At 43.1% G+C, this 21,157-nt stretch overlaps 1 protein-coding gene across 3 annotated transcripts in view; it reads right to left on the minus strand.

Moving 5' to 3' along the window:
• Positions 1-1,086: 1,086 nt before the first annotated feature.
• srebf1 (sterol regulatory element binding transcription factor 1) overlaps positions 1,087-21,157 on the minus strand; it is an 81,098-nt gene continuing 61,027 nt past the window's right edge. For 2 of the 3 annotated variants that reach the window (XM_073061013.1, XM_073061016.1), the window contains exons 15-19: positions 20,972-21,104; positions 18,307-18,469; positions 12,002-12,187; positions 2,266-2,380; positions 1,087-1,667 (exon numbers count right to left, since the gene is read on the minus strand). In XM_073061013.1, coding sequence (XP_072917114.1) covers positions 1,447-1,667; positions 2,266-2,380; positions 12,002-12,187; positions 18,307-18,469; positions 20,972-21,104 — 818 coding nt within the window. In that variant the 3' untranslated portion in view covers positions 1,087-1,446. The remainder of the gene's footprint in view (positions 1,668-2,265; positions 2,381-12,001; positions 12,188-18,306; positions 18,470-20,971; positions 21,105-21,157) is intronic. The other variant, XM_073061015.1, reaches the window with a different exon arrangement.

Below are 21,157 nucleotides of genomic sequence, written 5' to 3' on the forward strand. Positions count from 1 at the left end.
GCCAAGGGACTTGGGAATCCTTGTGCAGGAATCCCTAAAGGTTAATTTGCAGATTGAGTCTATGGTAAGGAAGGCAAATGCAATGTTAGTATTCATTTCCTGAGAACTAGAATATAAAAGCAAGGATGTAATGTTGTATGTTTATAAAGCACTCGTAGGGCCTCACATAGGAATATTGTGAGCAGGTTTGGGCTCGTTATATTAGAAATGTGCTGAAACTGAGAGAATTCAAAAGAGATTCATGAAATTGATTCCAGGATTGAATGGCTTGTCACATGAAGCACGTCTGACAGCTCTGGCCCAGTATTCATTAGAATTCAGAAGAATGAGGGGTAACTTCATTGAAACCTATCAGATGGTGAAAGGCTTTGATAGAGTGGATGTGGAGAGGGTGTTTCCCGTGGTGGGAGAGCCTAAGGCCAGGGGACACAGCCTTGGAATAGAAGGCTTTCAGAACAGAGATGATGAGGAATTTCTTTAGCTAGAGAGTAGTAGATTTGTGGAATTCTTTGCCACAGGCAGCTGTGGAGGCCCAGTCTTTATGTATACTTAAGGCAGAGGTTGACAGATTGTTGATTGATCAGGGCATGAAGAGATACGGGGAGAAGGTAGGAGATTGGGGTTGAGAGGTGATGAAAAGGTGGGGCAGACTCAATGGGCCAAATTCTGCTCCTATATCTTATGGTCTTTTAGTATCCTAAACGGTATACTTCTTATTGAGGTTGTAACCATCTTCTGTGTGAGGAGTGGCACACCATACAGTCTTTCGTTCCGCACCTTGTAAGGCATGAAAATGCCCCACCCTGGCCTCTCAGGCCTGAGTCGATGTCATCATCAACCACTTTCCCTTTGCATTTCTGACACTGCTGATGAATCTTAGGTTAAAACCTTGTTGAGCTACAATTATTTAGAATTCCCTCAGTACAGTCAAATTCCTAGTTCAGTAGTTTGGAGAGAATGGATGCTTTGAGAATATTTTCCTTGCCTGCTGGGTCTGTACCATGAAGGAAAGAAATCTGACTCTTCTGGAAAAAAACGATTGTACAAGTACATACAAACAATTTAGTGTGAAAAAAGACAAATACATTGTATTCTTCCATGTGGGTTATTTTAATTATATAAAAGTACTGTATATTGCACAGAATGCAGCTCAGAATGGCTTTTTCACTGTGCAGCATTATAGGAGAAGCTAAGCTTCGAAACAGACAAGTGCTTTTAATTCTACAAAAGTGAATTTGCTGCCTCCCGACTTTCGACCTTAAAAAATTATAAATATTTTTTTTATGTACAGACTCTTTAACCTATGAAAATATGATTTTTATTTTACCAAATCATTATTTTAATATGAAATTAAAAGGGCAGTGCTGCTTCTTGAGGGCCATGTACACAACAGAGTCACAGTGCTTTCAGGGAAGAAGTGGGGCCTTGCTTAAAAGTAGCACCATATTAAGTTGTGGTGACTGTGGTGCCGCTGCCCAGTTTCATGATCATCTGCTGGCAGTCATGAAGAGTCCTTTTGTCACCAATCTTTTCCAGTGTGTGGGCTGCCTCAGCCAGCATACCGACTCGCTGGCCTGGTGCAGACAAGAAGCTCGGTGGAAGATAGCGGCATGCAAGTAGGAGGGCTTCAGCATGCTCCCGTTGTCCAGGGTGTGTCTCAGTCTCGCCTTACAACGAACAAAAAATAAAGAAGTAAGCTGGTGGTCAGAGGAGAATGAAAATCAATGTAATCAACTGGCCAATTACTCAAATCTCCTTTGATGAGCTCTCAGTGTGGCAGAAAGCCACAGTAGGTATCAGCTTCCATTTCTACTGTACACGGAACCTCCAAACATCTGATATAATCACTTCAGTGCATCTGGGCCAGGAAGCGCAGAAAATGCTCCCACCCATGCTTCCCATTAACCATTAACTGTCTGGTGTGATCATGTTACCTACTACAGTTCCGCAACATTCAGCAGATTTCCGTGTTTAAAACAGCTATTTCAGTGAAGTGCAGTAGGACTACAAACTCTTTTTAGTAAAGTCAGGGCACACAGCACCGAGTATCCATCAGAAAGCAAACAGCTAAAACCAGAGCTTCAAATACCCAAAGGTCCACATACCTAAAAGACGGAAAAACCTAAAGCTCACTCCATTATACTTTTCTAATAAGAAAATATTGAAAATCATAATATATCCATTTAAAAAGGTTTAAGTCAGGTAGTTTCAAAGCAGATTCAAAGACTATTGCAAAAGATCTGTTTCAGAAAGGTAGTGACTCACCACCTTTGGGAATCGGATTTGTGACCCGCCTCCTGAGACTGCGATCTAATAGTTGGTGAGTACGGGTTGGACTGGCTCCTGCCATTAACCTGGCTGTTGCCTCATGCAGGAACACCTAAAAAAACATAAACTACGACATTAAATACATGTTATCCACCTCATCCTGCTTCCTTCTTTAGGAACTGTTACAATGCTGAGGTTACAACTTGGTACACGAGCTGTGATTGCCACATTTCACTCTTGCCCTGTCACCAGGAAATTCAGCTTTGCTCTGAAGCCATAACCCACGATAATCATTTTCAGCTAAGACTTTAAATTGCGTCCTCCCTCATGAGAGCCAATAAGCCTTGTTAAGCCACTGAGTTCCTCCTGGTTTCTTGGACAATATTCATCCCTCAATCAGTATCATGGTGACAGATTTTTTGATGTATGGCACATTACTGTGTCCTAACATGTCCGCCACATTACAGCGGCGGTAATGATATGGAATCATTTCATTGGCTGCACAGTGTTCAGAACATCAGGGCACTGCAAGATGTCTTTCGTTACACACCAGCCTTGTGTCAAGTCATTAAGTTACTCCTGGTAGTGCTCTGAATCTCATCTATAGACACAATTTCATCCACTAGATCCAAAACATAGAACATAGAATAGTACAGCACAGTACAGGCCCTTCGGCCCACAATGTTGTGCCGACCATTAAACCCTGCCTCCTATATATCCCCCCACCTTAAATTCCTCCATATACCTGTCTAGTAGTCTCTTAAATTTCACTAGTGTATCTGCCTCCACCACTGACTCAAGCAGTGCATTCCACGCACCAACCACTCTCTGAGTAAAAAACCTTCCTCTAATATCCCCCTTGAACTTTCCTCCCCTTACCTTAAAGCCATGTCCTCTTGTATTGAGCGTGGTGCCCTGGGGAAGAGGCGCTGGCTGTCCACTCTGTCTATTCCTCTAAATATCTTGTACACCTCTATCATGTCTCCTCTCATCCTCCTCCTCTCCAAAGAGTAAAGCCCTAGCTCCCTTAATCTCTGATCATAATGCATACTCTCTAAACAAGGCAGCATCCTGGTAAATCTCCTCTGTACCGTTTCCAATGCTTCCACATCCTTCCTATAGTGAGGCGACCAGAACTTTTCACAGTACTCCAAGTGTGACCAAACCAGAGTTTTATAGAACTGCATCATTACCTTGAGACTCTTTCTTAACTACCCTCTCTACCTGTGAGGCAACTTTCAGGGATCTGTGGACATGTACCCCCAGATCCCTCTGTTCCTCCACACTCCCAAGTATCCTGCCATTTACTTTGTACTCTGCCTTGGAGTTTGTCCTTCCAAAGTGTACCACCTCACACTTCCCCGAGTTGAACTCTATCTGCCACTTCTCAGCCCACTTCTGCATCCTATCAATGTCTCTCTGCAACCTTCGACAATCCTCAACATTATCCACACCACCACCAACCTTTGTGTCGTCTGCAAACTTGCCAACTCACCCTTCTACCCCCACATCCAGGTCGTTAATAAAAATCACAAGAAGTAGAGGTCCCAGAACAGATCCTTGTGGGACACCACTAGTCACAACCCTCCAATCCGAATGTACTCCTTCCACCACAACCCTCTGCTTTCTGCAGGCAAGCCAATTCTGAATCCACCTGGCCGAACTTCCTTGGATCCCATGCCTTCTGACTTTCTGAATAAGCCTACCGTATGGAACCTTATCAAATGCCTTACTAAAATCCATGTAGATCACATCCACTGCACTACCCTCATCTATACGCTTGGTCATCTCCTCAAAGAACTCTAACAGGCTTGTCAGACACAATCCACAAAGCCATGGCCATGCTGACTGTCCCTGATCAGACCATGATTCTCTAAATGCCCATAGATCCTATCTCTAAGAATCTTTTCCAACAGCTTTCCCACCACAGACGTAAGGCTCACTGGTCTATAATTACCTGGACTATCCCTACTACCTTTTCTGAACAAGGGGACAACATTCGCCTCCCTGCAATCCTCCGGTACCATTCCTGTGGACAACGAGGACATAAAGATCCTAGCCAGAGGTTCAGCAATCTCTTCCCTTGCCTCGTGGAGCAGCCTGGGGAATATTCCATCAGGCCCCGGGGACTCATCCGTCCTAATGTATTTTAACAACTCAAACACATCCTCTCCCTTAATATCAACATGCTCCAGAACCTCAACCTCACTCATATTGTTCTTACCGTTATCAAGTTCCCTCTCAGTGGTGAATACCGAGGAGAAGTATTCACTTAGGACCTCGCTCACTTCCACAGCCTCCAGGCACATCTTCCCACCTTTATCTCTAATCGGTCCTACCTTCATTCCTGTTATCCTTTTGTTCTTCACATAATTGAAGAATGCCTTGGGGTTTTCCTTTACCCTACTTGCCAAGGCCTTCTCATGCCCCCTTCTTGCTCTCCTCAGCCCCTTCTTAAGCTCCTTTCTTGCTACCCTATATTCCTCAATAGACCCATCTGATCCTTGCTTCTTAAACCTCATTTATGCTGCCTTTTTCCATCTGACTAGATTATCCACCTCACTTGTCACCATGGTTCCTTCACCCTACCATTCTTTATCTTCCTCACTGGGACAAATTTATCCCTAACATCCTGCAAGAGATGCCTAAACATTGACAACATGTCCATAGTACATTTCCCTGCTAAAACATCATCCCAATTCACACCCACAAGTTCTAGCCTTATAGCCTCATAATTTGCCCTTCCCTAATTAAAAGTTTTCCTGTCCTCTCTGATTCTATCCTTTTCCATGATAATGTTAAAGGCCAGGAAGCAGTGGTCACTGTCCCCCAGATGTTCACCCACTCAGAGATCTGTGACCAGATCATTACCTAATACTAGATCTAGTATGGCATTCCCCCTAGTCGGCCTGTCAACATACTGTGACAGGAATCCATCCTGGACGCACTTAACATATTCCACCCCATCTAAACCATTGGAAATAATCAGGTGCCAATCAATAATAGGGAAGTTAAAGTCACCTATGATAACAACCCTGCTATTTTTGCACCTTTCCAACATCTGCCTCCCAATCTGCTCCTCGGTATCTCTGCTGCCACCAGGGGGCCTACAGAATACTCCAATAGAGTAACTGCCCCCTTCCTGTTCCTGACTTCTACCCATACTGACTCAAAAGAGGATCCTGCTACATTACCCACCCTTTCTGTAGCTGTAATAGTATCCCTGACCAGTAATGCCACCCCTCCTCCCCTTCCCCCCTCTCTATCCCTTTTAAAACACTGAAATCCAGGAATATTGAGAATCCATTCCTACCCTGGTGCCAGCCAAGTCTCCGTAATGGCCACTACATCATAATTCCAAGTATGTATCCAAGCTCTCAGTTCATCTCCTTTGTTCCTGACGCTTCTTGCATTGAAGTACACGCACTTTAGCCCTTTTACCTTACTAGTTTTACACCCTTTATTCTGCTTCTTTCCTCAAAGCCTCTTTATATGTTAGATCTGCTTTACTCCATGCACTATACTTGCAGTTCTCGCATGACCTTTATCCTCCTCCACCTCACTATCTGCTCTAACACTCTGGTTCTCCTCCTCCTGCAAATCTAGTTTAAACCCCCCAGAGCAGCACTAGCAAAACAAAGTGCTGTCCAGAATAACATAACAGTGCAACACTTCAGCCCACAGTGTTGTGCTGGCCTTTACTCCAAGATCAATCTAATACTACCTCCCACATAGCCCTTCATTACCTTTCATCCATGTGCCTATCAAAGGGTCTCTTTAAACTCCCTAACGTATCTGCCTCTGTCAGTACCCTAGCAGTGCATTCCACACACTTATCACACGCTGTGTGAAAAAAAACTTTACCTCTAACTTATACATCTGCCCCAGACTTTCCTCCATTCACTTTAAAATTATGTCCTCTCATATTAGCCTGGGAAAAAGGCACTGACCATGTGGTCGCACCAGAGTTTTATGGTGCTGTAACATTACTTCACAGCTCTTGAACTCAACCCTCCAACATAACACACTATATACCTTCCTAACCATGCCATCAACTTTGAGGGATCTATTAACATGGACACCAAGATCCCGCTGTTTCTCCACACTGCTACAAATCCAGCCATTAATCCTGTATTCTGTCTTCAATATTGACCTTCTAAACAAGGGCTCCTGAACTTTGTTATGCCATGGACCCCTACCATTAACCGAGGAGTCCGTGGACCCCAGGTTGGGAACTCCTGTTCCAGAGTGAATTACTTCATACCTTTCTAAATCTGCCACTTCTCAAGCCAGAACTTCATTCTAGCAATGTCCCGTTGAAACCAATAATAACCTTCTACACTATCCACAACACTCCCAAACTTTGTGTCACCTGCAAATTTACAAACACACCCTTCCACTTCCTCATTCAAGCCATTTATAAAAATCACAAAGAGCAGGGATCCCACAACAGATCTCTATGGACCATCACCAGTCATCAGCCTCCAGGCAGGACACATTCCACCTACCACCACACGTTGCCTTCTGCAGGCAAGCCAATTTTAAATCAATGTACCAAGTTTCCCTGGATCCCATGCTTCCTGAATGAGCCTACCAAGGGGAACCTTGTTGAACACCTTACTAAAATCCATATACATCAGCATCCTCTCACAATACATAGAAACTACAGTGAGCTCCCCGGTCAGCTGAAAAAGGCCACTGGCTGCAGGACTTGTACTTGCTGAGGACAAAGAATTGGGCAGGAAAAAAAATCACTGTGGACATTACCCACCCAGCAAACTGCCTTTTCCAATAGCTCTGATCTGGTATGTGCTATAGAGCTATTAAAATAAACACTTCATGCCACCTTAACAGTTTCTTTCCCCAGGCAGTTGAATGGCCACAACTGCCTCTGTGGGTCCCACCAATGGTATAATTGTTCATCCTTTACATCTTTCTTATAATTGCAAGACACTGCTGGATAATAAAAATAGCAGGTGCTGCAGATCTCCCTCACTAGCGAGTTGCTGGATAATGGTGGAGTTGCGCAACATAATTTACCGTGCCGTTGCCTGCTGCACCAAACCAGGGAAGAAGGCATCGGAGGCAGTACTTCAGCTCTCCTTACATAGGTCAGATGCACTTCCTCCCTCCAAGCCCCTGCAGTTTCCCAGCAATCAATCAATGAAATCTCTATCGCAATATATCCATCCTCAGATAGGGAGACCACACAGACCCAAACATATTTCGTCAGGTACAGTCTCACTAGGGCTCTATTAATTGTGTTAAGATGTATTTAATCTTGTGTACAATTCTGTTATAATGAAAGCCACCATACTGTTTAACTTAATTGCTTGTTGTAGCTGAATGTTAAATGATCTCATTCCAAGGACACACTGGTTCCACTAAATTCCCACAATTTTCAATTTTTCTTCCATTAAAAAATGTTCACCATTTAATTTTTTTCCTACTTGATCCATAGATAATCATTGCCATTAAATTCTGTCTACAATTTGCTTAACATGTCTATAACTCCTTGGTTATTCTCCTCACAATCCACAGTCACCCAGGCTTAATATATTCAAATTTACTGATGTTATTATCCTCGGTCCTCAACAAAATAGTTAATATAGATTGTGAACAACAAAGATCCCAGCATCAATTCCTACATACCCTACTGCTCACAGTCTCCCAACCCAAAAATGACATTTATCTCTACTGCTTCCTGTCTGTTAACCAATTCTTAACTCACACCAATATATTACACCCAAAGCCATTGCTGTAAACTTTATTAAATAGCCTTTTGTGTTTTGATGACTTAAGTGTCTTCAGAAGATTCAAGTGCATCACATTCACTGTTTTCCGTTCATCTACTCTAAAAGTTACAGCCTGATCAATCACTAGCACATTTGTTAAACAGAATTTCACTTCCATAAATCACTGACTGTATTCTTGATGCCAATTTAAACTAAATGGCCTCCTCTTGTGCATCATCCATGTCCCTCCATATTCGTGTATCTGTCCAAAAGCCTCTTAAACTCCATGAACTGCCTCATTACACTTCTACCCATGATTAATCTATCTAGGCACTTAGATAGACTCTGCACAAAAAAAACTTCTCTTGTGAATGACACTTCCACCTTGGGCAAAAGATTCTGTCTGCCTGCCCCACTTATGCCTCTCATAATTTTAAAAACTTCCTTCGGTCTCCTCTCAGCCTCTGGTGTTCTATGGCAGGGGTCACCAACCTTTTTTGCACCGCGGACCGGTTTAATATTGACAATATTCTTGTGGACCGACTGGAGTATAGGTGATAAGTCAACTATAAGTCACTTATAAGTGGCTAATACACTCAATTTCATTTTTAAAAGGGTTTATCTAACGAATTTAATATTAAACACACAGTGCATATTTTCCTCACATGAATATAGTGTTAAGTCAATTATAAGTCACTTATAAGTCAATAGTATCATAACATTTTAAGTAACGTTTGGATATTAAACACAGCTCATATTTTCCTCGTATGGACATATAAAATCATTGCAACACACCAATATCGCTGAATTAGTGGGAGCGCTGGGCTTGTTTCCCTGCAACAAGACAGTCCTGTCGAGGGGTGATGGGAGACAGTGATACTCGAAGGGGGTTCCCTATGTCCAGTCTATTCTGCAACTTAGTTTTCGTTGCATTCATTGCAGAAAACCCCACTTCGCAGAGATGAGGTTGGAAATGGAAGCAACGTTTTCAGTGCTTTCGTGGCTATCTCAGGATATTCAGCCTTGACTTTGATCCAGAATGCCAGCAGAGATGTTATGTCAAACATACTTTTCAGCCCACTGTCATTTGCAAGCTCGAGGAGTTGATCTTCTTCCTGCGCTGACATGGATGATTCACCGGGGACATTCACAAATGGGTCACGGACCCGTCCCTTTGCACGTCTTGGGTCATTTGTGGTTGGGAAGTAACGCTCGAATTCTGTTGACAGCGAAGACAGATGATCACAGCGCACCAGCTGTGAGAAGGACGATGCAGCCTCAGTCTCTCCCAAAATCCCAGCTGATGTTGGGAACATGTCAAAAATGCTCCTGTCCACTCGGTGTCCCCACAGTTCCCGTTTGGCTTTGAAAGCAGACACTTTATCAGCTAACTTGAAGACAGTTGTCATTCTCCCTGAAGTAACAAATTGAGTTAATTGAGCAGGTTGAAGATGTCACACAGATAAGCGAGTTTTGCTATCCACTCCTCGTCACTGAAGTGTGCTGCCAGTGGTGACGTTTTTCCTGAAAGAAATCTCTGTAGCGGCTCTCTTAACTCAAAAACCATGGCCAGGGCTCTTCCCCTTGATAGCCACCTGACTTCAGTGTGTGAGAAGGTGTTTGTGCTCTGCATCCATTTCCTCGTAAAACTGCTCAAACAGATGTGAGTTAAGGGCTTTTGCTTTGTTGTGATTGATAACTTCGACGTCACTCAATTCACTGTTAAAATCAGGTGACATTTTTCGGCTAGCCAGCATTTCCCTCTGTATGACACAGTGTGTAGACTGGCATTCGGGAGCAACCTTTTTGACTCAGGTAGTGAAACCAGACAGCCGTCCAGTCATAGCTGCAGTCCCGTCTGTGCATATTCCAACACAGAATGACCAGTCCAGTTTGCCTGACATGTAGTCATTCAAAGGTTTGAATAGTTCTGCCGCAGTTGTGTTAGTTGGCAGCGGCAGTGCACATAACATATCCTTGTGCACATCGTCTTGAAATATATATCGCACATAAACCAGCAGTATTGCCTTGTTGTCGACCTGGATAGCATACCATGGTGCCTCGTTAAGCTGTTCTAACAGCTGTGCTTCGATGTCATTGATTCTCCTTGAAACTGTGGTAGCTGAAAGGGAAACCTATGCCATCATGTTAACTGCAGCTTCTCCCAACAGTTCACGGCACATGTCCTTGGCAGCAGGCAGACAATTCTTCACCAACAGTGAAAGGCTTCTTAGCCTTAGCAATACGGCTAGCCACTAAGTATGACGCTCTCAGAGCAGCAGCATTTGTGGATGTGGTGGCTCTCAGCACTTGCTTCTGTCCCGCTTGCTCACGTTTTTTCCGCTCAAAAAACTCAACAGGTTTGTCTTTTTTTGCAGTCTTGGCCTCAGCTGTCTCTGCGTTATCATCATCTTTATGTCCCCTACCACCTCTTCCAAAGAAACTCTCAAGCGACATTTGTTTTTTTACTCATTAAGTAGATAGACAATAGGTGCAGAAGTAGACCATTCGGCCCTTCGAGCCTGCACCGCCATTCTGAGATCATGGTTGATTATCTACCATCAATACCCGGTTCCTGCCTTGTCCCCATATCCCTTGATTCCCCTATCCATAAGATACCTATCTAGCTCCTTCTTGAAAGCATCCAGAGAATTGGCCTCCACTGCCTTCTGAGGCAGTGCATTCCACACCCCCACAACTCTCTGGGAGAAGAAGTTTTTCCTTAACTCTGTCCTAAATGACCTACCCCTTATTCTCAAACCATGCCCTCTGGTACTGGACTCTCCCAGCATCTGGAACATATTTCCTGCCTCTATCTTGTCCAATCCCTTAATAATCTTATATGTTGCAATCAGATCCCCTCTCAATCTCCTTAATTCCAGCGTGTACAAGCCCAGTCTCTCTTACCTCTCTGCGTAAGACAGTCCGGACATCCCAGGAATTAACCTTGTGAATCTACGCTGCACTTCCTCTACAGCCAGGATGTCCTTCCTTAACCCTGGAGACCAAAACTGTACACAATACTCCAGGTGTGGTCTCACCAGGGCCCTGTACAATTTCAAAAGGATTTCCTTGCTCTTGTACTCAATTCCCTTTGTAATAAAGGCCAACATTCCATTAGCCTTCTTCACTGCCTGCTGCACTTGCTCATTCACCTTCAGTGACTGATGAACAAGAAGATGTAGGTTAATGACCGACTGATGACCTCGTGTGCGTTCAAGTTCAACAGCGAGCGTGACAGGGAATTAGGAAAGGTGCAGCTGACTCATATCGTTTCACACCGCCAAATCATAGCGTTTTCTCGTGGCCCAGTGGTTGGGGACCACTGTTCTAGGGAGAACAACCCAAATTTGTCCAACCTCACACCTTCTAATCTAGCCAGCATCCTGGTAAAGCTCTTATGCATCCTCTCTACATCCTTTCTATAAAGGGACAGACATAAGTGTCCATGCATGCAATTGTGTGGAATAGCCATGCAGCATGGCTTCCATACTCACTCATCAACGAAGACAAGCAAGCCATATGCCTCCTTTCCCACTTTTCTCCTTGTGTAGCCACTTTCAGTGAACTATGCACCTGGATCCAAGATCCCTCTGTATCTCAACACTCTTAAGGGATCAACCATTAACCGGCAGAATGGTATAATCCCTGTAGGGCGTGGCTACGTCTTAGAAATCCACTTGAATGGGTGAATGGGATATAAACTTAATACTTCATTCAAACTTCCTTGAGGTTATATTCATCATATTTGAATGTTATTTCACAAATTACAGATGTGATGTTTTTCCTACGATGGCCCCTTCTTCTGTATGCAGTATTTATCTCCCTTCAGTATCATGGCTCAAGATTTGGAATTCAGTCAGAAGATGATATTACTCACACTCCAGATATCACTATTGAGTTAGCAATGGTTTTATTTCACTTGTGGCATTACCCAAAGTCAAATGTACCCAGTTCCACCACCTGCACTAGTGCTTCTCCCCTCACAATTTACTTACCCTACGGAGAGCAGGTCTGAAAGTCTGGGATAGTTTTCTGAGACTACTCAGGTCCTGCTGAAAGCCTCTCAGCTCAAGCGGAGATGCCTGATGCATGGCGCTCACTGCCTGACTCCCAGTGAACTGTTGCTGCCATACACTGGTCCTGGTGACAAGCAGAAGATCACACAGCAACATCTGCACAGCCTGAAAAGATAACAGATAACCTGAGATACACAGTCAATGAAGCAACAGACTTCTCACTAACCAATTACTTTAACATATTTCTTTATAACTGTTTGTTGTTTGTTATTAACATTTGTTCAGATTTTCTCTTTTAAACTTTACTCGAAACTTCACCTAGTTTATTTTAATGTAACTATTTTCAGTGTGGCTCAAATTCCACGGACATAAATAGTTATTGGTCTAAGGATCTCAGCCACAATCTTTGACGTACAGGTGATCCCCAGCGTTACGAAGTGAGTGGGAAACAGTCCAAATAGTGATTTTCTGTAAAGCAAAGTGCCAAGAACCGCAAGTCAAAAAGAAAAATTATTTATTTACATTTTTAAAATCTGATTTCAGTGAGAGTGTATTTTATTTCATATCTCAAGCCTGTGATTAGCGAATTCTGTTAGAGTAAATTTCCATTACCTGAACAGCTGTAATGCAAGCATCACCCATACAAGCTTTCCAGCTATTAACTAACAGGGGAAAGAAGGAAGTTGGGGTGACAGATTGTTTTTAAAAATATACAACACAGAGACACAAGTACAAACAAAAAGTAGGAAGAGATTAAAAAACTGTAGAAATAAGCTATTCCAAACAGTACACTCAATCACAACACTCTGTTCAGCTCTGATGTTACAGGTTTTGGAGTTTTTCCTCTCAGTTAGTGTAGATATTGGTGTCAGGGTCTGGCTCTGTATTGCACTGCAGGTGCATTGCACTTCGTGGACACATGCAATGCAACTACAATGCACCACAGCTGCAGCCACTCATCCAGTAGAGTTGGTGAAGCAAGAGAGGTACAAAATCTTTTGACTGCTGCCAAACAATTCTTTTACTGTATCCTTTAATTGCTCCATAAACTTGCAGGGGTGAAAAGGTTATTTCCCACAGTATACAAGGCGCATAACAATATCTGCAAATTCAGGAAGGTCCTACAGTGCAAATCTACACCTGTCTGGGGTTTAATTAACTAAATTAAGAAGGTCAAACTCTTCGGTCAGATTTGCATTATAGACACTAGAATGCCGATATGTAGGAGCATTTACTTCAAAGCCAGCTTTTCTCTCCCCACTTCTGATCAGCTGATGTGTACTGGAGCAATATAGACAGGAAATTCCCAGGGCCACTCCCTGGTCCACATTGGAATGGTACCGCCTGCTTCAGTGATCGTCAAATGCAATCATGGATCACACTCAATGATCATTTCTAGTTATTCACGAGTCAGACATGATGAAGATATGTTGTGATAACTGGTCTAAGATTTAAAAGCCTGGTGATGCTTATTGCCCTCCCTTATTATCTCTGGATCGTAACCATGAACAGTGTATCAAGAGAGGCAATAATTCTGTAGAATCAAAGCTTATAATAACCAATGCTTGCAGCAGACAGGGCCCAGGTCCAAGAGGGAGGGACATCTTGAGGTTTGGATGATTTTGGCCAGATTGAAAAGGCCAGGTGTTGGGAGTCAAAGGCGAAGGGTAGACTGGTTCAGCTTACTGCTCTGCAAGGTTTACACATCTCTGCACTGAATTGAGGCTCTGGCTTCCAACTAATAGGCTCCTGGACTGGCTGCAGTGATGACTGGCTTCATGGCTCTGGACTCACTTTCTTCAACTTCAGTTCTGAATGTTATTTGATTACTTTTATTGTTTGCATGATTTTTTTTCCTGCACATTGGATATTTGAATGTTATTTGAAGGTTGTGACTAGTGGTGTCCCACAAGGATTGGTTCTGGGACCTCTACTTTTCGTGAATTTTATTAATGACCTGCATGTGGGGGTAGAAGGGTGGGTTGGCAAGTCTGCAGACGACAGAAAGGTTGGTGGTGTTGTGGATAGTGTTGAGGATTGTCGAAGATTGCAGAATGGGCTGAGAAGTGGCAGATGGAGTTCAACCCAGGGAAGTGTGAAGTGATGCACTTTGAAAGGACAAACTCCAAGGCAGAGTACAAAGTAAATGGCAGGATACTTGGGAGTGTGGAGGAGCAGAGGGATCTGGGGGTACATGTCCACAGATCCCTGAAAGTTGCCTTACAGGTAGGTAGGGAAGTTAAGAAAGTTTATGGGGTGTTAGCTTTCAAAAGTCGCGGGATAGAGTTTAAGAGTCGCGAGATAATGATGCAGCTCTATAAAACTCTGGTTAGGCCACACTTGGAGTACTGTGTCCAGTTCTGGTCACCTCACTATAGGAAGGATGTGGAAGCATTGGAAAGGGTACAGAGGAGATTTACCAGGATGCTGCCTGGTTTAGAGAGTATGGATCATGATCAGAGATCACAGACTGACCACAACAAGTCAGAGTTGGTAAGCACACCTCCACCACCCTCATCTTAAAAACAGGCACCCTGCAGGTTTTTGTTGCAGGGTACCACAAAAACCACAGTGGTTGACCTGATCTCGGACAAGGATGAAACAGCCTACAGTCTCGAGGTGGATCATCTGACGGAATGGTGTAAGGACAACGACCTGGTCCTTAACACTTCTAAAACAAAGAGATGAGGGCAGAGTACACAGCCCCCTCCATATACATGGGAAGGTAGTGGAAAGTGTGGAAAACCTAAAGTTCCTTGGAGTTATGTTGTCAAAACAGCTGACATGGACCACCAACACCTCGCTGCTTGCAAAAAAGGCACAACAAAGACGCTTCTTCCTCAGAAAGCTGAAACAGGTCAAACTCACACAAAAGCTGTTGCTTAACTTCTACAGGAGCACAATTGAAACCATCGTGACCAACAGCGCCACAGTGTGGTATGCTAGCTGCACAGCCGCTGAGCAACAAGACCTGCATCGTGTGGTGAAGGCAGCCCAGCGAATTGTCAGGATGGAGTTCCCAGGACTGGACACCATCTATTCCAGCAGACTCAGAAGGAAAGCAATCAGCATAACCAGAGACACTACACACCTGTTTGACCCGCTGCCATCCAGCAAAAGGACACTAAAAGCCAGAACAAATAGACTGAGGAGCAGCTTCTAGCCCAGAGCTGTGGCCTCCATCACTCCACTCCCACAGAACAATGACTGAAACTGTGAGCACACACAAAGACTGAAATACTTGCACTAATGGCACTTTGCACATTACTGTGATATTCTGGTGCTGCTGCAACTTATTTTCTGCTACTTATGTATTTAATATTGTTTTTTCTATTACTGTCTTGTTTTTATCAACCGCTTTGTTTGATTGCCTGAGAGGAAGCCAAACAGAGTTTCATTGTACCTATGTGTAATGACAATAAAGATCATTCAATTCAATTCAATTAAGGGAGGTAGGGCTTTACTCTTTGGAGAGAAGGAGGACGAGAGTTGACATGATAGAGGTATACAAGATATTAAGAGGAACAGACAGAGTGGACAGCCAGCACCTCTTCCCCAGGGCACCACTGCTCAATACAAGAGGACATGGCTTTAAGGTAAGGGGTGGGAAGTTCAAGGGGGATATTAGAGGAAGGTTTTTCACTCAGAGAGTGGTGCGTGCGTGGAATGCACTGCCTGAATCAGTGGTGGAGGCAGATACACTAGTGAAGTTTAAGAGACTACTAGACAAGTATATGGAGGAATTTAAGGTGGGGGGTTATATGGGAGGCAGGGTTTAAGGGTCAGCACAACATGTGGGCAGAAGGGCCTGTACTGTGCTGTACTATTCTATATATGTTCAAAATGGCATGGGATGACAGATGCCCCAGACTGAACTATGGAGTACTAGAATCCCGGGGGTTTTTAAAGGGACAAGACTTGCCAGACTCATTCATAAATTGCACAGAGCAATAATTCCTGCTTCCTCGCTGACATCTCGACCTGAGATTTGATTTCATACCACATCCTCCCCATCAATTCATTTCCCTCCTTCAATCTCTTTATGAAAAAAAAACTGGATTTTAATCAACCAGAGAAAACATATTTGAAAATTTGAAATAAAATTGGATAAATCACCAGGACCAGACAAGATGTACTCCAGGCTACTGTGGGAGGCGAGGGAGGAGATTGCTGAGCCTCTGGCGATGATCTTTGCATCATCAATGGGAACGGGAAAGGTTCTAGAGGACTGGAAGGCTGCACATGTTGTTCCCTTATTCAGGAAACTGAGTAGAGATAGCCCAGGAAATTATAGACCAGTGAGTCTTACTTCAGTGTTTGGTAAGCTGATGGAGAAGATCCTGAGAGGCAGGATTTATGAACATTTGGAGAGGCATAATATGATTACGAATAGTCAGCATGGTTTTGTGAAAGGCAGGTTGTGCCTTACAAGCCTGATTGAATTTTTTGAGGATGTGACTAAACATATTGATGAAGGTACAGCAGTACAGGTACAGTAGTGTATATGGATTTCAGCAAGGCATTTGATAAGGCACCCTATGCAAGGCTTATTGAGAAAGTAGGGAGGCATGGGATCCAAGGGGACGTTGCTTTGTGGATCCACAGAAGGCAAAAAGTGGTTGTAGACGGGTCATGTTCTGCAAGGAGGTCAGTTACCAGTGGAGTGCCTCAGGAATCTGTTCTGGAACCCCTACTCTTTGTGATTTTTATAAGTGATCTGGATGAGGAAGTGAAGGGATGGGTTAGTAAATTTGCTAAAGACACAAAGGTTGGGGGTGTTGTGGATAGTATAGAGGGCTGTCAGAGGTTACAGCTGGACATTGATAGGATGCAAAACTGGGCTGAGAAGTGGCAGATGCAGTTCAACCCAGATAAGTGTGAGCTGGTTCCTTTTGGTAGGTCAAATATGATGGCAGAATATAGTATTAATGGTAAGACTCTTGTCAGTGTGGAGGATCAGAGGGCTCTTGGGGTCCGAGTCCTTAGGACACTCAAAGCTGCTGCGCGGGTTGACTCTGTGATTAAGAAAGGCATACGGTGCATTGGTCTTCATCAATCATAGGACTGAGATTAAGAGCCAAGAGGTAATATTGCAGCTATATAGGACCCTGATCAGACCTCACTTGGAGTTCTGTGTTTAGTTCTGGTCGCCTCACTACAGGAAGGATGTGGAAACCATAGAAAGAGTGCAAAGGAGATTTACAAGGATGTTGCCTGGATTGGGGGATCATGTCTTATGAGAATAGGTTGAGTGAACTCAGCCTTTTTTCCTTGGAGCAAAGGAGGATGAAAGGTGACCTGATAGAGGTGTACAAGATGATGAGAGGCATTGATCATGTGGATAGTCAGAGGCTTTTCCCCAGGGCTGAGATGGCTAGCATGAGAGGGCACAGTTTTAGGGTGTTTGGAAGTAGGTACAGAGGAAAGATCCGGGGTAAGATTTTTTTTTTTTAAACGCAGAGTGGTGAGTGTGTGAAATGGGCTGCCAGCGATGGTGGTGGAGGTGGATACGATAGGGTCTTTTAAGAGACTCCTGGATAGGTACAGGGAGCTTAGAAAAATAGAGGCCTATGGGTAACTCTAGTTAATTTCTAATGTAAGGACATGTTTAGCACAGCTTTGTGGGCTGAAGGGCCTGTATTGTGCTGTAAGTTTTCTGTTTCTAAAGCAAGCACAGGATATTAGGGCTCAAGTATTTTATTCTGCAAGTGTTTCCTCCCCCATTAAACACTCTTTTAACACTTTCCTCTCTAAACTCATCAACACACTAAAAGCATTCACCTCTTAAAACCAAATGCAAGCTGTTTAAAGACCTGAATTGAAAGGTGATGAGCACAGGCTGCAACGCCTCGCAGTAGGGAGCAGGGAAGATTACAAGGCTGAGTCACACTCGAGCAGTCTCTGATACCACTTGGCAGCTATCCAGCCAGCAGCTTTTGCAATTTAGGAATAAAAGTACATTCCCACCCCCCCCCCCACCCCACACACACAAATAAAACATGAAAAAGAAAAATGTTAACTACTTATTCACTTTTAAGGAGGTCATTCTGAATTTTTGAGTCAAATGGCTTAATTAGAGATAGAGCTAATGAGTACATCTCATTTCTCGTAGGATATATGGGGAGCAAACATCAAGGTTTCTCCGACTTCAATGGTAACTATTCTGTTCATCATAATGGACAGCATCGGTAGTGGGATTAGAATACACTTAGCAGTTATTCCAATTTTACTGTACTCATCCATCTGACACATGTTAGCAGCCAGAGGTTCCCTTCTCTCCATACCTTATCAATACTGTTGCTGGTGGAGGATGCCATATTGAGACTGTCCCTCAGGCACCCACTGGCCTTTTCACAGTGCAAGAGGCTCATGTGGCTGCCATCCTGCTTCCCCAAAATGGCACGCACAGCTTTGAATGCGAACAGCGCTGCTCTTGGCAACTGGCTCCTGCAAGAAGTGAGCATTTAAAAATCAGGTGGGGTGGCAAAACAATCACTAATGCAAATGAACTGTTGGAAACTGCATTTCATTTACCTTTCCATCTGGTGTGAGTAGTCCACAAAAAATGTACAGATTAAATCCTCAAATGCTTAACTCTCTATCTTGAACAAGATTCAAACTCCATAACTAACCTGATGGGAACTGTTAAATGGGAAATGGGAAATTATAACACTGTTAAATGGGAAATGTTTCCAATCAAAGATCTTTCGTTCCCACTAGCTATTATTTCACCCCGTGTTTCATTTTTGCTCTAATTTTTTATGTAAAAGGACCTCAGTAGTTATTTTTCTCGAGGATACCAGGTAAATGAAGGCCAGATTCTAGTTTCCCAACATGGCTCAGATCTCTTGTGCTTTAACCTGGAACTGCCTACCATATGGGACCTTGACAAAATTCTTAGTGATTTTAATATGAGGGGTGATTGATAAGTTTGTGGCCTAAGGTAGAAGGAGTAAATTTTAGAAAACCTAGCACATTTATTTTTCAACATAGTCCCCTCCTACATTTACACACTTAGTCCAGTGGTCGTGAAGCATACGGATCTTGGACCTCCAGCAAGTGTCCACAGGAGGGGTGGTTGATAAGTTTGTGACCTAAGGTAGGAGATGAGTTATTAACTTCAAACTTTCTGCCTAATCACTCAAAGGGTTAATCTGCATGTGCATGTAATGAGAGCTGTATAACTCATCTCATAAGTGTGTAAATGTAGGAAGGAACTATGTTGAAAAATAAGTGTGCTAGGTTTCCTAAAATTGACTCCTTTTACCTTAGGCCACAAACTTATCAATCACTCTTGTATAAACCACATTTACTGCTTTGCTTTCATTAATTTTCTTTGTAATTGAAGAATCTCACTGTTCCATTTGCTTTATTATCTACCACCTAAAAAAATGCACTACAATTCACCAAGGGTTTTTTTTTGCCAGGATGTACTCTTGGGCCATCAGAAGGATAAGGGCAACAGGTGCAAGGCAATAGCAAACTACCCTTTTGTTTTGACTAGACATCCATTGCAATTCTTGGGTAAAATCTGAGAACTTCCTAGCACAGCACAAGTACCACAAAGAATGCTGATGTCCACGAAGGCTTTAAATCACCAACTTAATGGATGAACAATTAAAAGCTAAGAAACAGATGCTGCAATGGGGCTCAGAGCTCAAGTCCTCTTCTTTGTTAAATAAGACAGACTGATTTTTGGCTTGTATCTGTGCTGCAACATCCCATATTCTTCATGTCCAGAAACAATTAATAATTAATCTCAATCTTGAACATACACAGCCCTGTGAAGTAGGGAATTCTAAGGATTCTCCCCAGCTGAAAGAGGAGATCACTTGGCATTTAGCCTGCAAATGTCTGACAAAATTCTGTTCATCCAATTGGGAATACCCATCATTCTTCTAAATACAGGCTAAATACCTTTGTATTGCCAGGGGATGTGGGGGTTGGTGGTGGCTGTTCCTAGAAAATGGTTCTTTTTGAGGTTTTCTATAATAATGGCATGCAGCAAAAAGAAAATGAGAGTTAACAACAAGTGTACAGTATTATTTTTTATTTACTCCCCACCCTTCCTCCTCCACTACACTGAGAAAAAATTATTGCGTACCTCAAATATATGGGTAGTGATTTGCAAGTTATGGTGAATTTGTATAACCCAATCTGCCTGTTGTATAACCAACCTTTCCTCAGATCATCCCAGGAATTAATTTAATGGATTAATGTTGCACCCACACCAAGGCAAGTGTTAGGCAGAGGAAGTAAATGCTGGCCTTATTAAACACACCCATGTCCTGTGAATAAACAAAGCAGAAACAAGATCTTGATGTCCCTCTGCACAGTGATCAGTCATCTAGAAAACTGACCATATTCTGAACAGAAAACTTAAGGGAAATCCCCAGTAGCCTTCCCCACTGCTTCCCAAAAACCTCAGCTCAATGTGAGAAAATTAAACAATCCCAACATTAACACTTCAACTCCAGCACTAGATGAAATGTTAACATAAGATTATAAATTTACGCGCACACACATGTGCGTGGGTATGTGTATGTATGTGCCTGCTTATACACTTATTTGAGTTAGTGGCTTTGGCATCACACGTTTGCACTGATACTAGACCTTACAGTATTGGAGCCATTAATCAAAAATCAGATTAAAAGCAATAAACAATCTGCTGGAAGAACTCTGCATGTCGACAGGCACCTGTGCAAATAAAGGAACTGTCATTTTTTTTGGTTAAGAACTTCTCGTATCAACCTGAAACATTGTCAATTCCTTTCCTCCCTCAGATGCCGTTCCACCAGATTGTTGCCCCAGATTCCAGCGTCTGTAGCCTCTTGAATTCCCAATTTATCAGTGTTGCTTACCTTACAATACTCTTGGTTAAAATAACATGGTTCAATGAATATGCTACAGAAGAAGTTCTCTGGAGTGAATCTGGGCAATAGCACTTACTCAGTTGCGTGCAGAAGCTTTGGCATGCACTCCACCACAGGATACAGACGCTCTGCTGCCTCGCCATCACCATGCAACCAGTTGATGGCAACAACAATCATGGAAGCCCACCACTTTGCTACTGGATCAGTACCTATGCATAAAATAGTAAAAAGCATAAAAATCATACATATGGGAAGGTGAAAG

This window comes from Hemitrygon akajei, chromosome 11 (assembly GCF_048418815.1).
Source record: "Hemitrygon akajei chromosome 11, sHemAka1.3, whole genome shotgun sequence".
NCBI lineage: Eukaryota > Metazoa > Chordata > Chondrichthyes > Myliobatiformes > Dasyatidae > Hemitrygon > Hemitrygon akajei.